At 55.3% G+C, this 17191-nt stretch overlaps 7 protein-coding genes across 7 annotated transcripts; 4 read left to right on the top strand and 3 right to left on the bottom strand.

Moving 5' to 3' along the window:
• The first annotated feature begins 280 nt into the window (after positions 1-280).
• Positions 281-1377, top strand: BU26DRAFT_550743 (adaptin ear-binding coat-associated protein-like protein 1). Its single transcript, XM_033832067.1, has one exon. The coding sequence runs from the start codon at positions 385-387 to the stop codon at positions 1216-1218; it is 834 nt and encodes a 277-aa protein (XP_033683833.1). The 5' UTR covers positions 281-384; the 3' UTR covers positions 1219-1377.
• On the bottom strand, positions 1337-2870 carry BU26DRAFT_519033 (uncharacterized protein). The gene is made up of 3 exons (XM_033828955.1): positions 2521-2870; positions 2365-2466; positions 1337-2265 (listed from the first exon to the last, which is right to left on the bottom strand). Exons 1-3 carry the CDS (start codon positions 2718-2720, stop codon positions 1821-1823), a joined length of 747 nt encoding a protein of 248 aa, XP_033683832.1. The 5' UTR covers positions 2721-2870; the 3' UTR covers positions 1337-1820.
• Positions 2871-2898: 28 nt separating this feature from the next.
• Positions 2899-5134, top strand: BU26DRAFT_519032 (actin-like ATPase domain-containing protein). Its single transcript, XM_033828954.1, has 2 exons — positions 2899-3824; positions 3880-5134. The coding sequence occupies exons 1-2, from the start codon at positions 3316-3318 to the stop codon at positions 4988-4990; spliced, it is 1620 nt and encodes a 539-aa protein (XP_033683831.1). The 5' UTR covers positions 2899-3315; the 3' UTR covers positions 4991-5134.
• A 199-nt stretch (positions 5135-5333) lies between these two features.
• On the top strand, positions 5334-7242 carry BU26DRAFT_306950 (uncharacterized protein). The gene is made up of 2 exons (XM_033821866.1): positions 5334-5874; positions 6064-7242. The coding sequence occupies exons 1-2, from the start codon at positions 5515-5517 to the stop codon at positions 6817-6819; spliced, it is 1116 nt and encodes a 371-aa protein (XP_033683830.1). The 5' UTR covers positions 5334-5514; the 3' UTR covers positions 6820-7242.
• A 1407-nt stretch (positions 7243-8649) lies between these two features.
• BU26DRAFT_504961 (GroES-like protein) lies at positions 8650-9831 on the top strand (the record flags this gene model as incomplete). The annotated part of the gene is made up of 3 exons (XM_033826813.1): positions 8650-8823; positions 8888-8968; positions 9028-9831. The coding sequence occupies 3 exons, from the start codon at positions 8650-8652 to the stop codon at positions 9829-9831; spliced, it is 1059 nt and encodes a 352-aa protein (XP_033683829.1).
• An 83-nt stretch (positions 9832-9914) lies between these two features.
• Positions 9915-11623, bottom strand: BU26DRAFT_530899 (ATP-dependent RNA helicase DHX8; the record flags this gene model as incomplete). Its single annotated transcript, XM_033830985.1, has 3 exons — positions 9915-9946; positions 10658-11115; positions 11172-11623. The coding sequence occupies 3 exons, from the start codon at positions 11621-11623 to the stop codon at positions 9915-9917; spliced, it is 942 nt and encodes a 313-aa protein (XP_033683828.1).
• Positions 11624-15600: 3977 nt separating this feature from the next.
• Positions 15601-16945, bottom strand: BU26DRAFT_504959 (alpha-ketoglutarate-dependent taurine dioxygenase; the record flags this gene model as incomplete). The annotated part of the gene is made up of 3 exons (XM_033826812.1): positions 15601-15780; positions 15848-16288; positions 16367-16945. 3 exons carry the CDS (start codon positions 16943-16945, stop codon positions 15601-15603), a joined length of 1200 nt encoding a protein of 399 aa, XP_033683827.1.
• Between the last annotated feature and the right edge of the window lie 246 nt (positions 16946-17191).

Here is a 17191-nt window from a genome sequence, read left to right as displayed (position 1 = left end):
AATCGCGGGGCAGGGAGAACCTTGGAAGCCTGCCCAGGTGCCCTGCATGACTGCCAACGCATCACCGACTGATCCGAATGCGGACCTCGAACAGCAACATGAACCTCTGCTCCAGTCCTTTGCCCACGCCCATTCGACAATCGCGGCAAGGCTGCGGCTGAGATCTCCGGTCTCGAATCTCTCACGCGTTGCTCCAGATCTCCGCAGCCCCGTCGTTGCTGCTGGTGGGTTCCACGCTACCCCGCTATCCTTACTCGGACCATCTATCCAAATTTCGAAGACTCCCAGGTGCCCAACGCCCTTCGACTCGCTGGAACATACAACCGCGTCCCACGAACGAAATTGCGAACTCGCGGCGGATACTACACGTCTGACAATCTCAAAATGAACGCCGACCCTCTAACCGGCGCCCCGCTCCCGCCCAATGCCATCCAGCGCATCCTCTACATCGCACCAAAAGTCCACGTCTACCAAATCCCGCCGTTAACCTCAACAAAAGGCTACCAAGCCTCCACCTGGACCGCCGACAACAACAAGCGGCAGATCTTCACAGCCCGCCTGCGAATCCTCGAAACCTCCATCCCTAGCCCGACGCCGACGGATGACTCCGCCGAGAAAGTCACTACAACACTGCTATTAGAGGATGCGGGCTCCGGACAGTTATTTGCAGCAGCGCCGTACACAAGCCCCGCGGTTGTCGAACAAGCGCTAGACAGCAGCCGATTCTTCGCGGTCACAGTGGTGGGCGAGGGCAGGAAAGCAGTGCTAGGGATGGGTTTCGAAGAGCGCAGCGAAGCATTCGACTTCTCCATCGCGCTCCAAGACGCTCGGCGAGTGCTAGGCTTCGAATCCAATCCCAATGCACCCACCACCTCGTCCTCCCGCAACCGCGGCACCAAGAAACCTATCGACGAACCCAAGCGCGACTTCTCCCTCAAAGAAGGCGAAACAATCTCTATAAATCTGGGGGGGTTAAAAGGCAGGCGAGAAAGGCGGGAGGGCGGAAGTCCCGAGCAAGCACAGAGGAGCGAACAAGACGCGCTGTTTAGTATCAAGCCACCACCTAGCAGTGGTGCAAGTGGAAGTGGCTTTCTGCCGCCGCCGCCCAGCGCGAAGAGCGTGAAAGAGGAGCGCAGGAGGAGTAGGCAGACTTTCGAGGCTTCGCCGAAGCCGGAGGATTTGGGCTTTGACGACGGGGAGTTTGGAGAGTTCCAGTAGCGTGACTCCCTGTTGAAGATGAGCGTATAATCTTTCGGCTTTGTTAGCATGAGCATGCGAAGGAAACTACTGCATCATTGGCGTTCTGAAGGGAGGGTTTGTGTTGGATTGGATAGCTCGGCATTAATGAATTTTCTTTTGGATTGACATGCATCCTACATTTCTATGTAAACGTCGTGCTGTACGACTCGAAGACTAGAACGTGATGGGTATCATTCCGAAAGCCCTGCGGACCGTATGATGGGCCCAGAGTCTAACCGATGCGCCGGAAATGCAATATGATAGGCCCTTGGCGAATGCCAAACGCGGCGTCCCAGAAGCTGGGAGTGAAAGAGCCCTGCAGATAGCAGATATGTGCGGGCTTTGAATACGGTACGCGGGAAGAGAAGTGCCGGTATGCACTATGAAGGTCGATTCCGGACAAGGCGGTTATCAAATTTGTCTTTCGAGGTGGGCCAATGCGCTGTGTGGTACCAGAGGCGCATAGGCTTTCCCACTGGTTCGGAGCAGAAAGATAACACTCAGATCCGATCTGAGGGACTGTCCTCGCAGCTGTGGCGCTACCGGTGTGCGTGGCGTGCGAACTTGCGGTTTTCAAGCAATCAATCTGTCCATCCTTTCGCCTCGTCGTAGAGCCGGTTGATGTCGCGAATGAGATCGTCCGGTTTGTGTCCGTCCGGGCAGTCGACCCATTCTCCGTCGTTAATTGTGCATCTCGTCTTGTTATCCAACCGAATCGTGCAACTTGTGTTGACATTCAGTTCCGCACTCCGCGTCACGCTGTCCCTCAACATGCCCATGCCGTATGCGCCGTCGTCTTTGCTCAAGCAATCATTGAGCTTATCAAAATCGATTCCATGCTCCAGCGCGCAGTCCTCGATGAGCGCCTTCTTCGGTATCATTTTGTAATCGCGCTCGAGACACATGGTAAAACCGAGGTAAATTTTTGGGTCGGGATATTCGGAAGCGGCACATAGCTCGAGTATGTTTCCTAGGCACTCTGTCTGGCCGTGCTTGCATTGGACGCCGTCGTCTTCTTCGGTGGTTCTAGAGCGGAGAGGTTAGTATAGAGTTGAGTGGAGAGCTGCAGGTGCTCCGGCTATATGCACCCAGGCGCGGCAATTGATGGACGTTGGGAATCCTTACTTTCCGATGAAGGACAGCCTAAAATCGATCTTGTCGGACACGTTTGCCATCGTAGGTATCACAAGGTATTGAAGGCAGTCGCGCGCGTCCGGACACTTTGACCTGTTGCGCATGAGAATACGGAACGTGAAGAGTAGGGTGGCTACGAGAACTCACATTATATGTACCTCGAGCGGCACCTTCGCGCTGGTTTCCGCGCCTTCATCATAGTGTTCGCAGTCCCACGTTCTCGCTAACCAGAAGAGCCCGAAGATGATGGCGAAAGCGGCGGCGTGGAAGCGACTGAAGCGCTTCGGTGTTGGACGACGAGACATCGCATCGTCGTCTGTCTGGGGGAGGAGGGGAGCTTTCTCCATGGTCAAGCGGGTGCGGGCGGTATGGCGCTTTATAGAACCCCAGCTCGAGATTAGATTACTGATTGCGTATAACGGCAGGCGGCCCCAGAGCTGCACCGATTTAGTAAGGAATGGTGTGGTGTGAGGCGAAATGTATAAGTATTGTTCAGCCCTACTCGTGGGACAAAGAACTGCGCCAGAGCTCTCTCACTCGGTCCGCGAACAGCGTGCCGAGGCTAAGCCTGGAATGGCTAGCTGGTTTCGGCCCTACTGTTCGGCCGGGCCGCGGCAGATGCAGCCGACTGCAACATGCCAATGCAAGGAGCCACAGAGCCGATTACGGAAGCTGCACGACCGAGGGCCTCAGTCCTGCCCTATCCTATCACACAACCTCGCCCTCGGGTTCTTTTCACAACCTTTCTCTTCAATCTTTTGCCGTGCAGCGCGAGAGAGTGTTCCTCAATTCGTTTGAAGAGGACGCGCGGCTGGCCCTGTTCATTCTGATACCCCTTGTCTGAGTCAGTCAGCATTGCATTTCGTGGCGCTTGCGGGAACTTCCTTTCTGTTCTCCCTTCGTGTCCGTATCTTCTTCATCTGCGCTCGGCTTCCATAAGTTATGGCGGGTTCCGATACTTCGAATCCACAAGACGATGTATCCAAGGCGATAACAGCATTCACGGGATTCCTCAACGAAGGCACATTACTAGACTTGGCAGCCCGGTTCTCGGAGACATATGCCAGCCTCGCTAAGACGTCGCTTGAACATTTCCTGGTCACGCCAGTCACTGCGCTTCCGACGGGGAAAGAGAAGGGCAGGTTTCTCAGTATTGATGTTGGCGGGACGAACCTAAGAGCTGGATTAATCGAGTTGATGGGCGAGGCCGACGGTGGGGTTCAAGATGATGGGTCAAAACCGTTTGAGAAAATAAGGAGGTCCCACGATAAGAATTGGCCGATTGAAGAGCATCTGAAGATGGACCAAGCGGAGGATCTATTTGCGTGGATCGGGGACTGCATCGCAGAGGTTATTAAAGATGCGCTTGATGATATACCTCCGTCAGAGTGCATGGACTCGCCGTTCGGCGAAGAGCTACTTCTGGGGATTACATTCAGCTTTCCTATGGCGTAAGTGTTGATCTGGTTCGGCAATGGCCAAAGAAGCAGACTGACGCTCCAGCAGCCAGAAATGTCTGTCCGAAGCTACCTTGCTCCCCATGGGCAAAGGCTTTGCGATCACGTCCGATCTAAATCTTGGCAAGATGTTGCTCGCCGGCTACGCACGTCATTTGGTTGGGCCTTCTGCGAATGGCAAGAGTGAACAGGACGAAGAAAATCCATCGAACAAAAAGAGAAGGCTCTCACGACTTCCAAGGATACGGATAGCAGCCATCACGAACGACACTGTAGCTACGTTTGCATCTTTAGCGTATGCTGTCAAAGCAGCACCGAACAGCCGAGTAGCGATGGGGCTGATCGTAGGTACCGGTACGAATGCGACAGTGCCAATGAAGCTCGAAGTACTGCATCCGGCCAAGAAAGATGGTCTGGCCAATCCAGAAGCCGTAGAGACGGTGGTCATCAACACCGAATGGACGATACGAGGAACAGACAAGCCCCTAATAGACCTCAACATCAAGACTCCGTGGGATCTCACGCTAGATGCAAACAGCGAAGCTCCGGGATTTCAGCCTTTCGAATACATGACCGCAGGTCGCTATTTGGGCGAGATTGTACGGCTGGTCTTCACAGATCTCGTTTCGAAAGAGCCAGACGCCCGTCTTCCGCCATCCCTGGAAACGAAGAACGCGATACCCACGAGATTCCTTTCCGAGGTAGTAGCTAGAGCCGATGACGCGACCTTGACGGAGGCGCTTCAGAAGAAATACGCACCGATATCGTCCACGACATTCTTCTGGACGCCTACGCGGGTGAAACAGATACGTGATATTGCTTACGCCGTGCAACAACGGTCCTCGGCGCTGATTGCCGCGGCATGCGTTGGCCTGTTGGATTGTGCGCACGATATACGAATAGACCGACCCGGTCAAACCAAAGCAAATGGGACCGAAGCCCATAACAAGTGCGAGGCCGAGGAACTAGTGATTGCGTATGCTGGTGGAACTATCTCACAATACCCAGAGTGGCTAGTAACGTGCCAGCGTTGGATCGATGCTCTGGTTACCAAAGCATCACCCGCGAATGCATCGAAGCGTGTGGTTCTGAAAGAGGCACTTGATGGAGGCATCATTGGAGCAGGTGTACTTGCTAGCATGACCGACGACATTGCATAGAGACATCGCACGGGAAAGACGCGCTTTAGATTTCTAGAGAGGGGTTCTACTGCCGGTATGGTAGTCCTACCCGTTGTAATCTTTTATTGGGATTGAACAGTGTCCCCTGTGCTACCTAGGTACGTTCCACTTGCACAAGACTCAGTCACTCAAACATATTATTCGGGACACACCGTCGACCTCCTTCGCCGTATTGACGTTCTCTTCACGTTTGAATGGTTACACATGACGGGTGCAGGAACCACCGGAGCAAACAGCAACCACGCTAACATACAGCGCAGGAAGGAGCGACCACTGAAGGTGAAGCTTGGCTTCGACCAGTCATAGACACCTGAGCTCTCGGCCCAAACGCTCATCTACTCTTTTCTTCGATAATGTCCCCATTGCCGCATGGTGATGCCACTGTGCTGTGGGTTGTCAGCTAATCTAGGGCACACCGCACTTCTTCACATCTGTCCTCATAGCCACCTCCTCAATTGCCTTCCTTTGCTCCTTCCTTCAACCCCCCGTCCCACCCGCCCAACATGCGCGGCTATGCACGCCTCCCAGACTTTCTTACTCTTCTCGCAAGCGTCGCTCTTGTCGCTTCAACACCTCAGCTGTGCTACACCGACGTCGACAAACTCGCACCCAAGTATATCGTGCCCTGCTGGACCAGCAACACCACTCCGCATTACTCGTGCTGCAAGGCCGGCGACAAATGCTTAGAGCATAATGCCTGCTACGATTCGGGCACTGGCAATACGTATCAGTACGGGTGCACGGATTCGGCGTATGCGGATTCGAGTGTCTGTCCTTCGAAGTGCGACCTTAATCGAGAGACAACGAATTGGGTGGGGCTGGTATATTGCAATGGCACCCATGGGCTGCCAGGTGATACATGGGTATGTATCCTACCCGTGACCCTCCGCCTGCCCTCTGCGGGCTGCATTAGACAGTGGATTTAACACTAGAAATCCCACCTACCTGCGAATATCTATTCCTATAGCTCTATAACGGCCATGTGTCAGCGTCGGCGGCATGAAAACATGGATATGTATACTTCCTTTAGCCAGAGCTAACTCAGCCTACAGGTGTGCAATCACCCAGATAATTGTCGTGACTGTCCGACGCACACGCCATGGGATCCAAAGTTGGAGAAGCTATCCGAAACACATTGCGAGGACCTAGCGCACGATGACCAGTACGTCGCTTTTAAAGAAGTAGGGACAATCTCGGATATGCGGCAGCTTCCGGAGGAAACCGAACTTCCAAGCTATTTCTCCTTGAATTCCGACAGATGGGTTACGACGGCGATATCCAGCGGAGCCAGTACAGCGACGACGGGCGGTTCCGGTACGGACACAGCAGCGCCGTCCACAACAGATCACTCTCACTCAAGTTTGCCTGCTCGTCCTCCCGCTACAGACACCGCAAGCTCGCCTACACCAGTTCCCAAGGGCCATACAATGGCTATAGCAATCGGCTTGGGCGTGGGAGTTCCAGTGCTCCTAGCAATTGTTGGCATTTTGATATACGTCTGTCGCAGACGTCGGGACCGGTCGAACGCTGAAAGGCAAAGAGATGGATCGCCACGTGCGGACCCGCTCGACTATCCGCACAAATCAGGGTGGAAGGCGGAGCTACCGGTCGAGGACAGGCGAATCTATGAGGCTCCTGATACGCCATCGCAAGTGACCGAAATGGAAGGTTCCACTGTCGGCGAGCAGACACCGCTTCAATCGCCTTTTGTATCGCCTCTTCTGTCGCAGTACTCTGATAGTGGTGACGCACGCGAGCACCGAGTGTCCGCTATCCAGAGCCATCGCATTTCCGAGTTGCCTGGCTAGGGCGGCTTTCCAGACCAACACCAGTCCTCAAGTCGAGCTTGTACTGCGGGGTTCTCGATTTGAAATGACGCTGTCTCTGACGGGGAGAAGTATCCTTTCGATGGGCCTTCAGGCGTGCCCAGATGGTCGAGATTTTTTCGAAGAAAGCTTATGTTGGTAAGCTTGCGTGCTGATTTCCGAGGGCAAACGAAGGGTCGGCGATGGTGCACTCTAGGGGAACACGAGGAGCGGTGTAGGAGGAGGCATAGTGAGTAAGGTAGCATACTGTCGAGTCCGAAAAAGAGCAGAGGAAGGGTCCGGCACACGACCCCGATACAACAGTTCCAGTTGCTGAAGCTCAGGAGCTCCTTTACCCCGCGATACCAACTGCACTAGCAAGAGCTCCAGAGCTTCCCCGCACTCGGACCCGTATTGAAGGTTTGAGCTGTAGCCTAGCCATCCCTGACTATCGAGAAGATAACCACGGATGGCGGGAAGCTATACGCATCGAGACACGTCCTCTTAACCAATGGTACGACTGTGCCTGCGCCCCCATGAAAATGCAGTCGTGCTTCACGGGAAACTGAAACGGTTTACCCTCCATAAGAAGGAATTCAGGGCGCAGCCGCTCAGCACGTGAGGCGTTCCCATTTGCCCGGACGCTTGCCCGGACGCTAAGGTTCACGGTAGACACGTCTCTTCCCCGCGAACCTCAGCCACAGGCAGACCCCGTATCTTCTCGGCGCGACAGATCTCCGTAGATGCGAAAAGCTTGCGGGCCTTAGTCGGCCCCATGTGGACCCCTGGTGCCTGTTCTCGCATTGCGATTGGGCAATTGCATTGCTGGTTTGGGAATGCGGGGAGCCTTACACGCCGGAATGCGCAGAGTTTGGGGTAGCATTTCCCCGGCGCGTACTCTGGGGTATGAGTCGCGAGTTCGCGTTCGACCGAACGGTGGGCATGCAGTTGTCCTGGTTTCCGGAGCGCTGAAACGGGAGGTTAGGAGGCGTGAGGTGCACGAGTGGCGCTGCACGGCCGCGGGAATATGGGCGATGTTGCGCCGAGCAGAGCCGCACACTCGTAGGGCACAATGAGCAGCGCAGGGAATTTTCTCGTGCCAATATTGCCCAGATATCGTGATGTTGAAAATCCTTTTTCGGCCACGGCCGGTGGAGGTAGAAGCTTTCCCATCTCAACGGCGTGAGGAATATCAGGTGAGATGTTGGCTGCAAACAGGGGGCTACGTCAAGCCACGCCGTGCCCCGCCTCGTCCAGAACGTCGCGCTTCTTCCCGCCGATGCACTTTTGCTGATTGACATAGACTAGCACGGTGAATCAGGCCACGTTCTTTCACTCCACCACGGCCAACGCTCAGCTAGACGTCGCCTAGCTATCCGATAGGAAGCGGCCGGACTGACGACACCAGACATCATCCGATGGCCCATCCCACCTGGCCTGCACCTTGTACCCCTCTACGGACCCACAGGAGCTGCAACACCAACTTCACAGCCAATGGCGTGACGATGGCTCGGATCCACGCTCCGGAGTGACGGACAGGACGTGTGGAATTCCTAATGTGGCACTGCACCAGAGGTGAGCGTCGACGGAGAGTTGCACCGAAACTAGGCGCGACCCTAGGATGCGTCTCGATGGTGGGGTCCGCCGTGACTGTATATAAACCTCCACCAAACCTCCCAGGTTCTTCCTTCACTCGCTCCCAGCTCCAAAGACATATAAACCCCGCTTCCACAGCTTCGGATCCGCTCACCACAGCCTCCACTTCGTCCAATTCATCCAATTCCTCGACAGTCGAACCTTCCTCTCAACAACACCCCAACAACCGCAATCACAATGGCATCACTCCCCAAGGAACAGTGGGCGCAGGTCGTCGAGAAGACCGGCGGACCCGTCGTCTACAAGAAGATCCCCGTCCCGAAGCCCGGCCCCGATGAGGTCCTCGTCAATATCAAGTACTCTGGTGTCTGCCACACCGATCTCCATGCCATGCAGGGCGATTGGCCTCTGGTAAGCCCTTGTCTCCTCCTGTGCTCTCTGTGCTCGCAATGGCAGATGCTAATCTCTAATCCAGGCCACCAAGCTACCCCTCGTCGGCGGACACGAAGGTGCGGGTGTCGTCGTAGCCAGGGGCGAGCTCGTCGACGATGTCGAAGTAAGTGCCTTTTAACGCCCCAGTTGGCCAAGGAGATTCCAGAGACTGACGAGCTCTAGATTGGTGACCACGCCGGTGTCAAGTGGCTGAACGGCTCCTGCCTCCACTGTGACTTCTGTATGCAATCCGATGAGCCTCTCTGCCCCAAGCCCCTCCTCTCCGGCTACACCGTCGACGGTACCTTCCAGGAATACTGCATTGCTAAGGCCGCCCACATCGCCCGCATTCCCAAGAACCTCCCGCTCGATGCCATAGCACCCGTGCTTTGCGCCGGTATCACCGTCTACAAGGGTCTGAAGGAGTCTGGAGCCAAGCCTGGCCAGTGGGTCGCCATTGTCGGTGCCGGCGGTGGTCTCGGCTCGCTTGCTCAGCAGTACGCGAAGGCGATGGGCATCCGCATCATTGCCATTGATACCGGTGACGACAAGAAGGAGATGTGCCTGAACTCGCTCGGCGCTGAGCACTTCATTGACTTCGCTACCTCCAAGAACGTGGTCAAGGATGTCCAGGCCGCGACTCCGGATGGCCTTGGCCCGCACGCCGTCATCCTCGTCGCCGTCAACGAGAAGCCCTTCCAGCAGGCTGCTGAGTACGTCCGCCCGCGCGGCACCGTCATCTGCATTGGTCTTCCGGCTGGCGCGTACCTCAGGGCGCCGGTCTTCGAGTCCGTCATCAAGATGATCTCCATCAAGGGCTCCTACGTCGGCAACCGCAAGGACTCCGCCGAGGCCATCGACTTCTTCGCCCGCGGCCTCATCAAGGCGCCATTCAAGGTCGTCGGTCTGTCCGAGCTCGGCATGGTGTACGACAAGATGCACAAGGGCCAGATTGCCGGACGATATGTCCTGGATACCACCAAGTAAGCGACGGAGTGCTGAAAAGGTTCCGGAATTGAGGCGACGGATGTAATATAGAGCTCTTTCCTCTATCGTGACGGGGTGACGACTTATGATGTGGATTTGCGGAGTGGAGCGGGCCCTGGGATGTGGGGTAAAAGGATCATGGGAGGTCTTTCTCCGCTTCACTTGGAGCACTTACTGTACATAGTTTCCTATAGGGGAATTGACTCATGAGAACGCGCATCCTTCCTAGGCCATTTGTGCGTGATGCATTCTTGATCCCCGTGCCACTTGGCGAAGTGTCAGCAGCTAGAAACTCAGCCAGAGTTCTTGTAAAGCGGAGTATGAAGCAGGGCGATACTGACTGACCACATCGGAAAGGACCTTGCAAACGGGAGCCTGATGTGCTTCAACGCATTTCAACTGCGACGGTAGTGTCCTGTAAGATAAGCGGCAGCATGAAGGAGCTTCAACGAGCTTTACATGCGGAGGCCGAGGACGCGGGTCTACGATGATGTATGTGTATGAATCGACTCGTGCGGGCTGGAGTGCAGTGTGTTTAGGTACATGAATCGAAAAAGGGCAGTAGGTGATGTTCAGCGGGCTTTATATGCTTCATGTAGTATTATGTAAGGTAGTTATTGAGGTCTGCGCCATCAGGGTGCTGAACTCATTGCGCCGTTAGCGCCGTCCCTTTACGCCGCGGCAGAAATCGGTATCATGTACACATCGAACCCAACCCCCAAACCATCCTACGCAACTCCAGCTTCTCCAAAAAGCCCAGACCCACAACATTTCCCCAGTTAACCCCACGTGCCACCCCCACCCCGTCCCTGCCTCTTCTGCGCACTCAACCTCCAATCGTCCTCGCCCGCAAACTTATTGTGCAGCGGCTGAATGCGCTCCGCCTTCTTCCTCTTGCTCAGCCGATCCGTCGGCGCCACCTTGAAGAATGTCGGGGCGGCCTCTACCAACCACTTCGGCTCGATTGCGCTGACCACGTGCATGTATTCCTTAGTCGTCTCCACAAGCCATTGGTAGATGACGTGCTCGGCGGGCTTTCCGAAGAGCGCGCTAGATGGGTGTAGGAAGACGGGAGTGCCTTCGACGAGGGTCTTGTAGCCTTCGCTGGGGTCCTTGCGCGCGCTATTGCGGAAGAAGCCGCTACAGAGGGCTTGGCGGACTTTGATGGTGTTGCGGCCGCACGAGACGATTTGATGCTTGTGTCTAGCCATGATCTGCTGTAGCTGAACGCGGACATCCTTCACTCGGGCCATGTTGCGCGGCATAATGTAATTTTCGTGACACCTATTCTAGTCAGCACTGAGACAATAAATATGGATTTGTATCCGGGTCTTACGTACCATGGCACTGAATACCCTGACGCCTTCCACCCATTATACACGTTTAGCAGAGTCTGGTGATCGCCTGAGGGGTCGTGGAATTTAGCCTTCTTCTGGTCTGCCTGCTGCTGCTTGTCTCGAGGCCTATGGAAGATGTTCTGCGTAGCACTGATCATAGCAACGATCGTAAGGATCTCCTCTGAGCAGTTCATCTCCACTGACTTAATAAGGGCCTTGGAGAGAGACGGATCCATGGGGAAGTCGGCCATCTGACGACCGAGACGCGTAAGTAGGCCCTCATCGTCGAGGGCGCCTAACGAAAACAATTCCTCAAGTGCTGTCAAAAGGGTGTTCGTTGGTGGCGGGTCCATGAAGTCGAAGTGGAGGAGGTCATTGATACCCATTGCCTTTAACATCAATATTGTGTTACTAAGGTTTTGGCGCTGAATCTCAGGGATGGTGGTGGGCAGCATCTCGTTCTGAAATGCTGCTTCCGTATAAAGCCTAAAGCATTTTCCAGGACCGGTACGTCCGGCTCGTCCACTTCGCTGCCGTGCTTGAGCCTGTGAGATGGGCGTGATTTGGAGTCGGTCCATGCCGAGTTTGCCGTCGTAGCTGCTCTGCTTGACAAAACCAGGGTCGACGACGTAGTAAATACCGTCAATCGTCAAGCTAGTCTCTGCAATGTTCGTGGCGATGACGACCTTCCGGCTTCCAGAGGGTGCTGGTTCAAATATACGCGTCGCTACCTCGGAGGGTAGGGCTCCATAGATGGGAAGGATAATGAGTTCGGGCACCGAGGGACCAAGGTTCTTCATCCTCTCTGAAAGGATTTCGCAAGAACTATCAATCTCTTCTTTACCGGTGAGAAACAGGAGGATGTCTCCGGCAGCCTCCGTGAGGTGTATTTGCATGACAGTAACGAGCGCTTCGTCCAGGTAATCAGACACCGGCTCGCGTGCGTACATGATTTCGACAGGATAAGTCCTTCCTGGAATGGTGAAGATGGGCGCTTCATAGAAATATTGGGAGAACTTGTCGGCATCCAGAGTGGCGGACGTCACGATGAGCTTCATGTCCGGTCTCCGCTTGAGCGTCTTCTTGAGTAGCCCGAAAAGTACGTCCGTAGCGATTGTGCGCTCGTGTGCCTCGTCGAGAATTATACAGCTGTACTTGTTGAGCATATTATCTAGAAGGATTTCCCGCTGGAGAATGCCGTCCGTCATGTATTTGATCTTGGTGTCCGGACCAGTTTGGTCTTCAAATCGGATCGTGTATCCAACAGCGTCGCCAAGTCGGGTTCCTACCTCCTCAGCGACCCTCTTTGCTACGCTCATAGCTGCGACACGCCTGGGCTGTGTGCATCCGATCATCAGCTCGTTCGCGTAACCTGCTTCGGCCAAGTACTGAGTGACTTGAGTTGTTTTTCCGCTTCCAGTGTCTCCAATCAGAACTAATATCTGATTGGCCGAGATAGCTTCCAGCAGACTCTGGCGAAATTTGAAAACTGGTAAGCTCTCACGCTGTTCCTTGATGCTCATGTCCGTGCGTTTGCCCATGGAAGCTTTCGCCGAAGCAATTTTCTTCCACTCGGGCATAGCGTCAGGGGCCTGGTTCGTCCGAGTATTTCTTAGATCGCTAGCAAACTGCCGTTGCTGCGCCATGGGATCGTTCCATTGACTGCTCAGATCGACCTCTGCAGCCTCCTTTGCAGCCTTTTCTTGCACTTCTTGCTGTCGTAGTTCACGCCGTTCCCGGGCTAACGTATCTCCGGCCATTGCAGCACGGTTTAGAGATCCATCAGGAGCTTTGACCACACGAATAGGTGAGAGTTCGAGAGACTGTTTGGTCTGTCCCTGAAGAAAAGGTGGCTCCTCTTCCCGGACCTCAATGTCCACGTCTTCCTCCTCTTCGAAGCGCCCCTCCTCGTTGACATCCTCGTGGTCATGGAGGTCTGGGTCCTCGGAGCGAGGAATCACGCCGGCTGCAATCAATTGCTTGATTTCCCATCTCTCGGGTGAGGTCATCCGTTTTCGCATCCCGTTGTGCCGGCTGCTGAAGCTATCCTCAACCACAGGCACAGGATCGTTAGTACCAGGCGCTCCTCCGAGACCCTGCATGTTGGCGCCAGACGCTATTCGAGCCTGGGGAGCCAAGTCGCGGCCGGTTCGCTGGTCCACCTCTTTCATACTTAGACTGAGTCGCGATCCCTCTTTCTTGATCACCTTCACCTTTACTTCTTGCCATCTAGACACGAGATCAGAAGGATGATTGACCCGAGCACCGTCTTGAATCTGCGTAACGTGCACGAGCCCATCGACTTTGCCACGGACACCTTGGAGATTCACAAAGACGCCAAAGTCCTTCACGCCGGTGACCTTGCCATTGTAGACCTTGTATAATATCGGCTCATCGTCTAGCTCGGGCGTGGGCGGGCGGCGGAACTCGTCGATATCTTCGTCCCTGTATTTGCGTCGCGAGCGCTTGGTATCGTGCCGCTTGACCGTCCTTGTGCGGCCGAACTCGTCTTCAAAGACGTAGTCCTCGTTGCGCTCGTCACGCCGTCTCGGACTCCGCGAGCGCGATCTTGACCGTGACCTGTATCTGTGGCGCTTGCTCCTACTCCTGTCCCTCTCTTCCTCGTTGACTGGACTCATGCTCCTCTTCCTCGATGACCGCTCCTTCGGCCTACTCGCGCCCTTCCCCGCCAGACCCTCCAACATAGCGAACGTATCGTCTAGAGCGTCGGTCTGTGGTTTTCCATTGTCTTCCTGGTCGTTCTCGGCGTCGTACTCCACCTCCTTGTCCGGAATCGCCAGGCCCTTGAACACGCGCGTCTTGCGGTCGACAGCATCCTCGGCGCCTTCCTCGTCTGCGGCTGCCTTCTGCCCATTTGCGCCCTTGTTCTTGTATTTTGGATGCATCGTGAGCACCGCCCGGTCGATACTCTCGATCAGGCTTTGAGGGAAATCGGCGCCCATGGCCTCGAGCTGGGCCTTGAAGTCGACGAGATTCTTCGACTTGCCATGCTGGTCGATGACGAACTCGGCGAGTGTCTTCTCGGACACGCCAAGGTGGTTTTGGATTTCGGAGGTGACTTTTGAGACGAGCGAGAGGTACTCGAGGTTCGCGAGGTCGTCCATGGTGGGTGTTGGCGATCCCTCAGAGGTGTAGGGTGTGGGTGTGGAGGTTTATTGAATAGAGGAAACGCATCTGAACATTTGTTGAAGCTCGAGGTAGGCAGCATCAGCCACGTGATGCCAAGAATCCAATTTCTCCGAGCCGTGAGCCAACCAGCGCTGACTACCTCCGCGCCCAGCAGCCTCATCTCACCTGAGAATCTCGAGCCGAGCCCAACTTCTCTCCAACACTCTCGCCCATCAGGAACCTCCAAGCTTCCACACCCAGGCTCACAATGAGTTCCACACGAATTTTCCGCTCGACACCGAGCCTAGCATCGTCGCTGAATACTGCGGTGCTCCTGTACTGCAATTACGAGCTGTACCGCGTCTGGAAAGGAACGCACCCCTACTTTTCCCCGCGACTCGAAGCCTCCGGTCTCCTCCAAAAGCCCACGGATACAGCCGCAAACACCGCCGGAAACAAGCCCGCTGAGAAGAGAATAGAGGCGTTGGAAAAGAGCGAAGTGGGCTGGACAAATCTGAACGGGATCCCGATACCGAGGTTCGAGATGCTGATACGACCGTTTCGCAGGGATTGAGGGTTGGGTCTCAGTGGAAGAGCTGGCACAGAAGTTGTAGATATTTAGGGGAGAGCGCTGGGAGCCAATAATGGATGTTGACGTGTGGAAGACGCGATTGCGGGTGTTTGAGACATCGTCCGTGGCAGGACTATTCGACGGCATTTACGTTCAGGTTCATACTTCTCCTTTCTCCACTGGAAAGGCGCTAGGACGTTAACAAAGAGGGGGCGCAACGGGCTATCCATTTCAACTCACGACACACTCTCAACATTATCGACCGCTGGTGCAGCAGCACGGCAGCTTTCTGGTACGGCATGCTTAAGTCGCTAAATGAAAGAAAAACATTCGCACTTCCTCCGCCATGCCATCATACTACTGCACTACCTAAGGGCCGTACCATCTTGTTCATGTCTTGCTACTCCTGCTGTGTCGTTTTAGCCATACCGGCCTGCGGAGTCACGATCGAGAGTATGGTATTCTTGCTCACGGGAGGCATATAGGAGGTTTCTGGTCAGAATAAAAGCCTTTGTTGGCACTCTCTTGAAGCCCCAAGCAACTTTGCTCCTATGTGAGATGCTTTCGAATTTGGAGTTGAGAGGAGCCCAAAGCAGAGTGTACACATGTATGTCCACTATTTCCGGAACCCGCCCGCTAAACTGCAGCATTGAAAAGCATATCCTCTCCAAAGAGGGAACTGGCGGGAGCCCATCGTCAACCAACACTCGCGGACAGACAAGGTCGAAACGCTCAGTCATTGTAATTCACAATGCCCGAACCGTCCTTATTCGCCCTGGGGATCCCATACCGCTCAGCGAGGTCCTCCTCTTGCGACTTGCTGTTCGGATCGAGATACGGCCGCTCCGCCTGAGAGCACACCCTCACCGCATGCCGCCGATGCGGCGCAAAGCCATAGCTCGCAGAGTGATTCTAATCACAAAACATTAGCCTCCTTCCTCACTCCTCTCAGGAAAAAGCGGCGAACGAAAACACTCACACAAACCCGATTATCCCAAAACGCCACATCTCCCTCCCCCCACTGAAACCTGACCTGAATCTCTGGACTCGTCGCCACGATCTCATTGAGCAAAGCGATGACATGGTCGCTCTCCGTCTTCGGCACGCCGACGATCTTGGTCACGAAGCCCGGGTTGAAGAACAGGCTCTTCCAGCCTGTCACGGGGTTCGTGCGCACGAGCGGATGCGCGGTGACGACGGGCTCGCGGCGTACCGGACGCCCGAGGTCCCGGCTGCCTTGCGCTTGCATGTGTGCTGAGTGCAGCGCGGTCAGCGAGGAGAGGTAGGTCTGCATCGAGGGCGAGAGCATGTCGTATGCGGCGTAGCCGCTGGACCAGAGCGTGTCGCCGCCGCCGCCGCGCGGGGGGCCGGTGAGCACTTTTAGAGAGGTGTAGGAGGGGGGTTGGAGTTCGTAGGTTACCTGATGGGTTAGCATGATGGGTATGAGGGGGTATAGATAGGTGTATAGTTAGGTAGGTAGGGTATAAGCTCAACTCACATCCGAGTGCCACAAAAACGTAGGCGTAAACATAGCCCGCAGATCCGGACTCTCCTCCCCCGTAAACACAACATGCACATCCTCCCACCCCTCTCGCCTCGGCACCGCAGTCGTAGCATGCCTATGCAAGCTCCCGAAATACCGCCCCAGCTCGCGCTGCTTCTCGACATCGAAGCTCCTCTGGTTCCTGAAGAACACAACGCCACGCGTAGCAATCAGCCGCGCGAGATCGTTCTTCTGCGCGTCAGTCAAGCTGGCGAGATCGACGCCGTGGATCTCGGTCCCGATCTTGGGGTTATAGTCGAAGACGTCGGTTGCGCCGCTGAGCAGGTGCTTGAATGCTGGGTCGCCGAGGAGGCCTTTGTCGTGGTAGGGGACTTCGGTCAGGGGCGGCCAGTGGAGGTCTGGGAAGCGCGGCCGGAGGTGCTCGTGTGCGTATGTGGTGTCGGAGTGCTTTTGGATGGCGGTGCGGCCGGGGGTGTAGCTGTGGGCCTGGGCCTGTGGTTTGAGGGTGGGTTTGGTGTCCTTGGATGGGACGGTGGAGAGGTGTGGAGTAGTCTCGACTAGAGCTGGTGCCATTGTGATTGAGTTGGCGGGACTTGAAAAAGTGGGCGATATTGGGACGTCGAGGGTTGGGAGTTCCGAGGATCACTGGACGGACTGGTGGGAACTGTGATAGATTAAGGCGGACTTGAAGTACCAAGCTGGGAGAATATCGTAGAGGAGTTCCTGATATACGGCTGATCGATACAAGTAGGCCACTAAACGGAGGAAAAGGAAGTTCTTCCGGGTCCCTAGACCGATAATGCGGTCGTGCAAGACAGG

The sequence above is a fragment of the Trematosphaeria pertusa genome (assembly GCF_010094035.1).
Source record: "Trematosphaeria pertusa strain CBS 122368 unplaced genomic scaffold BU26scaffold_7, whole genome shotgun sequence".
In the NCBI taxonomy this organism is placed as follows: Eukaryota; Fungi; Ascomycota; class Dothideomycetes; order Pleosporales; family Trematosphaeriaceae; genus Trematosphaeria; species Trematosphaeria pertusa.
The sequence above is the reverse complement of the archived record's forward strand: the minus strand, read 5'-3'. Positions and strand labels throughout refer to the sequence as shown.